The sequence below is a fragment of the Miniopterus natalensis genome, chromosome 18 (assembly GCF_054644295.1).
Source record: "Miniopterus natalensis isolate mMinNat1 chromosome 18, mMinNat1.hap1, whole genome shotgun sequence".
Taxonomy (NCBI): Eukaryota; Metazoa; Chordata; class Mammalia; order Chiroptera; family Miniopteridae; genus Miniopterus; species Miniopterus natalensis.
In genome coordinates this window covers 24973298-24981560 of record NC_142098.1, presented here as the reverse complement: position 1 = coordinate 24981560, position 8263 = coordinate 24973298, and the positions used below count along the sequence as shown (strand labels likewise).

At 43.4% G+C, this 8263-nt stretch overlaps 1 protein-coding gene and 1 long non-coding RNA gene across 3 annotated transcripts in view; both read left to right on the top strand.

Annotated features, from left to right (window-relative positions):
• The first annotated feature begins 1264 nt into the window (after window positions 1-1264).
• LOC107525526 (uncharacterized) lies at window positions 1265-4911 on the top strand. Of its 2 annotated transcripts, XR_001602062.2 has the most exons (4): window positions 1265-1353; window positions 3676-3780; window positions 4236-4443; window positions 4759-4911. It is a non-coding gene; the product is annotated as an uncharacterized LOC107525526 (long non-coding RNA). The 2 variants fall into 2 exon arrangements; XR_001602061.2 differs by lacking the exon at window positions 1265-1353 and having other exon boundaries at window positions 3417-3780.
• A 1523-nt stretch (window positions 4912-6434) lies between these two features.
• PMFBP1 (polyamine modulated factor 1 binding protein 1) overlaps window positions 6435-8263 on the top strand; it is a 44464-nt gene continuing 42635 nt past the window's right edge. Inside the window, exons 1-2 of the mRNA XM_087827425.1 lie at window positions 6435-6735; window positions 7712-7783. Coding sequence (XP_087683551.1) covers window positions 7733-7783 — 51 coding nt within the window. The 5' untranslated portion in view covers window positions 6435-6735; window positions 7712-7732. The remainder of the gene's footprint in view (window positions 6736-7711; window positions 7784-8263) is intronic.

The following is an 8263-nucleotide window of genomic DNA, read 5'->3' as shown; positions in this document are numbered from 1 at the left end:
TGTGCGGGTGATGCACTCTTAGTTACAAAGCGCCAGACTGCCGCTGCCTTCAGTCAATCCGTTTAGCCGAAGGCCTCTGATTTGTTCACATTTACTACAACACATACAGAGGGCTGGAGGACTTTTTTTTTTTTTTTTACTATTGATCTGGTGCTTTAAGGGGGGAAAAAAATCTCCTTGGCTGTCTAAACACTATTGATCCCTGCTTGGGAGTCACAGCAGAAGTGTAGAAAGGGCGTGGATGAATTGAAATTTCATTTCCGACAACTTGTTCCTGTTATTTTTACCCTTTTGGATGGGGAGAAACACGTTACCGCAGCTTCAGTCAATGTGGTCGATAGCTCCACTGAGAAACTCAACACGGCTTCTGCCAGAGGTTTGGCAATGAGACATGATGTTGGATTTCGAGTATGTGAAACTGAAGGATGCTGGTGAAAAGCATGAGGCCTTCACGCCAGTCGGAAGCGGAGCACATGGCTTTTGGGCTCGCTCTAACCCACCAGGGCTGCGGCTGTGGAGGGAAGGATTATGGAGACTAATGACGCTCCCATTTGAGAGAGGCCCTGAGTGATCATGCAAGAAGCATTAAGGGGCTGTACGGGCCCTGCTTCTGACTCTTGGCTGGCTTTCTGTACCAACCACACGAGAGATCCTCTAGCCAGAGCTAAATTTCAGGCCTTAAAGAAGAGCATTGCGTGGAGCTATTACAGGAAGTGGCTTATGACTATCGAGAGGACCAATGCAGAAACTAGAGCTGCAGGCCCTCAGGGAACTAGTGGACAACACTGGCCGTGCGAGAGCACGCATCTGCAGCCGGCGGCCTCAGGAGGCACTCCCACCTCTAAGCACACTGAGTAGATGTGGTTTGGTGCCAACAGCACCAGCTTTGTTCTTACTTTTATTAGATGTTCAAAGAATACAGGAGAGAACCAGGCTCCCGCTTCCTAATGGCAACATCTGGCATTCATGCAGACGCGCACCTTTGATCCTTAAGGATGCCAGAGCACTTTACAACCTGCTGCAGTGCTAATGGCCGTGGCAGCGATCTTACAGTAAACGTGGCCAGACAGTCCCCATACTGGTTCTCTGCAGGGTACACGCAGCTCTCCATTCCGGAAGGAAAGGTTCCATTTGCATCCCAACCACCCCTTTTGTTTGTCATTTTTTACAACGTTTATTTGTACTGCCCCTGCCTTTTTTAACCAAAAGTGCTTCATAGCCATTCTTAATAACCAGTACTTTGTTTACATTTCCAGTTATTTTCTAGGCCCATTTCTGCCCCAGCCCATCCCTCCCATTCCAGCAAAGATGAAAACGTGCTTCTCCCCTGGGAGCCAAGAATCTGCATTGCGGGTGAGGTTGCAAATTCAGGCACAGTAAACAGAATTAAGAAAAACTGAGCTGGCATTTGACAGAAATTGTAAAATGACACTCAGAAATGTTGCTCTTGTGGAAATTACTGATATTAAAATATAAATCAGTGTCTTGTGTTTCCCGTAGCACCAGGGGCTCTATTAGGTTATGCGGTTTGATTGCTGAGCTGAACCTAAGAGACTTGGCAGTTCAGTGCTGAAGTTTTCCCAAAGTATTTAACCCTTCTCCTGCTGGAGAGCAGGCACCGAGGCAAATGCCAGTTGGTCATATCACCTCCAAAATGCCTTGGCTCATTCACTGAACCCTTTGGAACCTGGGAGAAGGTGGAGGAGGCTGACAGAAAAGGGACAGGAATTTGGAAGATCCTTTATCAAAACAAGAGTCTTCTTGCATAGTACAAGGAAGAAGGCAGCCAAGGGCAACTCAAGGAGCATAGTCTATGAAATTTTTTGTTAATAGAATGGGAAAAATAGTAACGGTATAGAGAATAAACTCAGTGGGCACCGGCATAACCAAGTGGCCAAGGGCAGTATCATCAGTAATAGGACATTGACTTTATGTAAGATACTAACATGGGGAAACTGGCCATTGAGTTGGATCTTGAAGGTGTGTGATTTTTGAGCAGGCAGAAAACAGATATCTCATTAGAAAGGAAAGAAAGAGAGGGAAGGAAGGAAAGAAGGAAGAAAGGGAGGGAGGAGGAAGAAAGGAAGAGAGTGAGCAGTCAGGAGGGAGAGTTTTCACCATGTCAGTTGATCATAATGGTTAGATGGAGTGCGTACTTCAGAAGAGGAAATTTTACTGAATGACGGGAAAGCTAGTGGTAACAGTAGAAAGACTGAGAGTGTCACTCTCTTCCCCACACTTGCTCCTCCTGCATCAAGTGAAGAGAGAGAAAGTGAAAGAGCTGATGTGACAAGAGAAAACCAATTCAAGTCGAGGAAGGGAAGGAGCATTTGAGAAAAATGTCTGTGGAGTAAAAGAGTTGGTCCACAATGAAACGGGAGTTCCAAAATGTATAGAAGCAGCTGGTGGAGGTCTAGAAATGAGGTGTGAGTTGTAGGGAGGTCTGTCTGAGAGGAACATAAATAAGGGTACTTTGTTCATTTGCATGAGATATGGCTGCATGAAACAGAAAAAAATCCAAAATAACAGTGACTTGTGACATAAATTACTCTGTCTAGGACTGGCATGGTGGTTCCATACCATCAGGGACATAGGTAGGCTCTTTCTGTCTCTTTGAGCATCTCCTCGTGTTCCAAATGGTTGCTGGAGCACCAGCCATTACAGCAGCATTCCAAATAATCAGGAGGGAGGAAGGAACAAAGAACTGTGCACTGCTTCTCTTTAAGAAGATTTCCTAGAAGTTCCCACAATATTTCCTCCTGCATCTCATTGGCCGAAACTTACAAAGTAACCCTACCTAGGTACAAGAAAGGCTGGGATCGGTAGTCTTTTCAATTAGTGCATATACACCCCAATAAAATTAGGATTCTCTTTCTAAGGAAAGTTAAAAGTATGGATATTGAAATAGGCAACTGAAAGCCTCTGTAAAAGGTACCAAAGGAGATAGCCATGGAGAGAGATTTTCACTTGTGACAGTGAGTCTGATAAGTCCTGGAACTCCTTCTCTTGTTCCTCCTGGACCCCCATTTTTCTGCCATTGCAAAGCTCCTGCAAAGACCCATCTCGCCCTGCTTCCTCTCCAGAAGAGCCTCAGTCCTGGGGTTGGACTATATTACCCAGTCAGTGATCTTGGTGTCTGGTTCCTGTTCACTAAATTATGGTGCAGAATCCCCAGACCCTGGAAACACTATCTCCAGCATCATCTCCTCCTACCATCTGCCCCCATAGACAGGCCCTATATGATCAGGGATTTTTCTCTTGTACAACTGGGTTTGGATTCAAAGAAATAGACTCTTTTCATGCAAGGCCTCTGTACACTATGGCTCCGTCTATGCAGTCTGGGCAGAAATAATTTACTGAGGAAGAAGCATCCCTGTTCATTCACGGTGCTCACATTTTTTTAACGGGAGACATTGAACATCTTTTCATCATTTCAATAATTAAGAAACCTAGAATTCATCATACTTTTTCATTGGAAGGAGGCAGAACAATGGAGAAAAAGCTAAAACTCAGTAAAAGTAAAGGAAAGAGTTAGGACTGAGTGTAGGTAAACCTGTTTGTTAATTTTAATTAACCCCCAAGGGTAGCTTTGACTTTGAATAGCGTCTCTTTCCATGAAAACCTAGAAAAATGTTTTAGATGAGAAAAATAGATGCTTGATATTCTTCCATCCAGGTCGTAAAGGAAAAGGAATAGACAGTGTTGCTCTAAGACCAGCAGTCGTCCATCTGTATACCCAGGCATAGCCAGGTCCTTGGTGAGAGCCAGCGTCAGCAATCTGTGAGTATGGCCTTTGTGTAATCTAGTGTAGGCTGATGGTGCATGAAGTACTAACATGTGTTTCCCATCCTGCACGCTCAACCTGCGTTTCATTGAACTTGCTCACTTGTGCCCTTTTTGCTTCTTCTCCCCAAAACTAAACAAAGACTCTCTGAGTTTAGAAAGAAGCAGCAGAGGATAATTTGAGCATAAGCAAGAGAATTAGATCCTGAGATCGAAGACGTGGGTGAAAGTAGGGAACACAAAAGAACCTCAGATAGGTTTAGCAATTTAGAGGCAGAAGGGACTTTTGATCAATGCCAGGAGTGGGGAGCAAAAAAATGAGCAAGATCTTAGGATTCTATCCCCTTCTTCTCACCTTTTTAGGCAAAACACAGAATGATGGTAGGGAAGGTCTAAGAAGAGAGGGCCTGAGACCAGTTTCACAGGTATGTGTGTCCATCTCTCTGCATTAGGATCATCCTTGGAGGACCAAAGAAGGCCTGCAGACCCAAAGCCCACAGTGTGAGGAAGGTGCAGTATTTGTGGCCTTTTGACCAAGACACAGACATCTTAGCACACTTCAACTGAGAGAGGTGCCCATGACCATGGATCGGAAGTCACCCCTAATGCCAGTATCCAACCTAGGATCCCAGAACTTACACTCTGGAAAACCTTAAAGAGGTGAAGGGGATCATGAACTGATTCATTTTTAACCTAAAAATGATGGTGCTTTCTGAGAAATAACTAATATTCTATTTTCTGCCATTTGGTGGAAATGGGGCTCAATAAAGATTAATAGAAAAATCGTAACTTTTTCTTGGCACACCTGAGTTCATACCTGCTACACCAGTCACCTGTATGAGGTGCAGTGTTAGTGTTTCTTGGGAATCTGTAAGGTGCTTTGAGTGTGGACTGAGGTCAACTCAGGAGGCGCAAAATATTGCTAGATGCTCTGACCAAGATTTTGTTTTCACCATAATTTTTTTCTGGACACAGCTGTCACCAAGGGAAGACCTACTGAAAAAGCAGACAGCAGAACTTTTGAATACAAGAAAGCAGTTCTGTGGGCAGATGCAGCAGAATTGGAGATGCTGATGGAGAAGAGGCATGAGGAAGTTAAGGTCTCAACAAAGATGCAGGAGACAGCAGCACAGAAGACACAGAATAAGGGTTTGAGGAGAGAAAAGACATTCAAGTCCTGGGCCCAGAGATCAATATCCACAGATCAGGTAGGGAGCCCCTCCCTCTGTGATGAGTCCTCTCCTCTACAAAATATTTTTCCAGCCACACTCCTCAGAGAGCGCTGTGAAGGTTCACGTGATCATTCTATAAAGCATTTGAGGCTCCCTCAAAGCACTCTTCCCTATCCATCTGGCAAACATTACTGTCAATTGCTTCGAAAATTTATCATATAACCCTTCCATTTTTTTCATTGTAAGCACTTCCAAATTGCCCACTGCTGTTGTTAATGACTCACAGGATTCCCATGTCTCTTTCATGGAACACAATTCATTCAGCTCTCTCTTTTTCCTCTGATTTATTTTACTTAGTGAAGCCCAATATATTTCCATGCAAATATGAGAGCCTGTGCCTTCCACTTTTCCTTCCAAATGCCCTTGGCCCTTGCAACTACAGCTGTGTAACTCCATAGTAGATGAAACAGTCACAATCTGGACTATCATTTTCTGTCTTTGGGACAAGATTGCATTTGATCTAAGAAGCATCTCCTAACTATCCTATAGGTCTGCCTATAGAAGAATATTATTCTCAAAGACATATTTGTTTTATTTATATTTTATGTTATGCTTGGGCTGAATTCATGGTTCTTTAGTAAGAAAGATGTCTGTCAAGGTAAAACATTGAATCAGTAAACCTTAGAGCTAGGAAAGAATTAACGGTCATTTGGTACAAGTCCTCTAGTTTGCAGAGGCAGAGACAAAGGCTCAGAGAGATCAGTACCTTTCCAAAAGCTACTTTTTGAATTAGGTGCTGAACCAGGTTGGTAGCCTACAGCCCTGTTTAGTGTTCTTATATGCCACACTATTTTTAATCTCATTTGCCTAGTGCTGTGGATCACACCTTTGTGTCCCCCCAAAATTTATGTGTTGAAATCTTAACCCCCAAGTTGATAGAATTAGGGGATGAGACCTTTGGAAAGTGATTAGGTCATGAGGGTGGATCCCTCATGAGTGAGATTAGTGCCCTTATAAAACAGACCTCGCAGAGCTCCCTTGTCCCTACCACCATGTGAAGTTACGCATGAAAAAAAACCCAGCCAATATGGAAGTGGGTCTTCACCAGACACCAATTCTTTTTTTTCTTTTTTTTAATCCTCAACTGAAGATACGTTTTCACTGATTTGAGAGAGAGAGGAAGTGGGGGAAAGAGAGAAAGAAAGAAACATTGATCACTTGCCTCCTGCACGAGCCCCAACCAGGGATTGAACCTGCAACCTTCTGGTGCACCGGATGACGCTCCAACCAACTAAGGGCTTCACCAGACACCAGTTCTGCCGGGGGCTGGATCTTGGACCTCTCACCTTCCAGAACTATGAGAAAGAGACATCTGTTGCGTATAAGCTACCCAGCCTGTGATATCGTTACAGCAGCCCAACCACCTCAGTCACCTCGAGTGGAAGTCACTGGTGATGCTCACCAGTATTTCCTTTGGGGAATAAAGGATGAAGTTAGGCACGGCCGTGTGACTTGTTTTGGCCAATGAAATGGGAGCGGAAGTGAAATGTCACTTCCACTTTAAGAACCCGTGTGTGATTCACCAAGTTCCCTTTTTGCTGCCATGGCAACAGGCAACATACTAAATGATAAAGATTCTACCAGCTGAGGACAATGAAGAACAGGGCCCCCAGCTGACTCATAAAGGACATGTAGCACGAGTGAAAACTAACCCTTCACGGTTTTAAGCCACTGAGATTTGGGGCTTGTTGCTGCAGCATCGCTCGCCTCTCCCTGCCGGGTAAGCCTGAGCACTCGCCACCCCGTGATGCGCCTCTGTGCACGGAGACTTCACAGGGTGGACAGTGCAGCCCGTCAGAACACAACCCCATAAACAGTCCCGGTTCCACGGCCCCAGCATTCCTTCTTCCTCTTGGCTTATGTAGGGGTGGGGGGTGTGGTTCATTACAGAGAATGAGCATTTTGATAGCTTCTCATTCTTGGAACTATTCTGCAGGTAAGTGCCTGGTGGAAATTTTTTTAGTCTTAGCGTTGAAAACATAATGAATTAGATTATTTTATTAAGCCCAATGCATTATGACCTCAAATGCATCATTCTGTACTTACACATCTACATGTGCAAAAACCTTTGGCTTTCTTTGAGGCTTTTTACCTGGATATTCCCAGCACTTTACGTGTCCTAACTTTACAAGTGCCAACATAACTTGGTGCTTAAATCACATCATCAGATATTTCCAAATGAATAGTTATAAATTAGTGGAAGCTCCTCGTGGAGCAGTGAGGGAGCCTGTGTGACCTTGGGTAAGTCACTTAGCCTCTCTGGTCTTCATTTTCCTTCTCTGTAAAATAGAGATAGTAATAGTATCTACCTCCCAGGGTTGTCATGAGAATAAAGTTGGACTGTGTATATTCTGTCTGATTATAATTAGTACATAATGTTAACTATGTTTGAGCCATAGAATACTTAGAAATCTAGAAAGTAAGATCATTTCAGACCTTTCACTTTCCAAGAAGGATAAACTTAGAAACTATTTAGCGGTGGTTTTTTTGGAAAAGTTGTAAAACCACGGTTGTCTTCCTGGTGAAAGTTTTAACAATTTTGGAAACACAAACAGATGGGTAGGCAAGTAAGTATTGCTAACAGTTTGGGAAATTTTTCTGAACTCCCTGCTGAGAGCACACATCCAGATGGGAAAATTTTTAAAGAGCTGGACTCATTTATACTTTTTCCATCTTAAATTTTTATACTTTTCCAGGTTTATAACAAAGCTCAGAAAATGCTAAAGCTTAAAGGAGAATTGAGAAGTGCCAAGGGAATGAAAGATGAGGTAAGGCTTCTAACTCCTGTACATGCATGGAGTTGAACCTTTGTTCGAGGGGCTTCTTTTCAAGGTTCATAATTCAAAATTCCAGTAATAAGCATCCAAAAACATCACAGACAGAGGTGGGCAGCAGGGCACAGCATTTAAGAGCCCAAACTTGAGCTAGGGAGGTCTGAGTGCATATCTAATCGCAGTATGATATTGGGCATGTTGCATACCCTCTCAGAGCTTGCTTTGCCTTACCTAAAAAAAATATGAATCATGAGCACCTATTTCAGAGGTTTGCTATAAGGATTAAGTAAAATACTGCATGTAAAACACTAGTGCTTGGGACAGAGAAAGCACTTAAAAAAATATTAACTGTTGTTGCCAACATTCTCTCTTTATGTGGAATGTTATGAAAGTGGAGTGTTCTGATAAGTCTAATATTTTGGTCAAACTGTGTTTATGTATTCCCTGACTTGTTCCAGAAAGGTTAGTATAGGG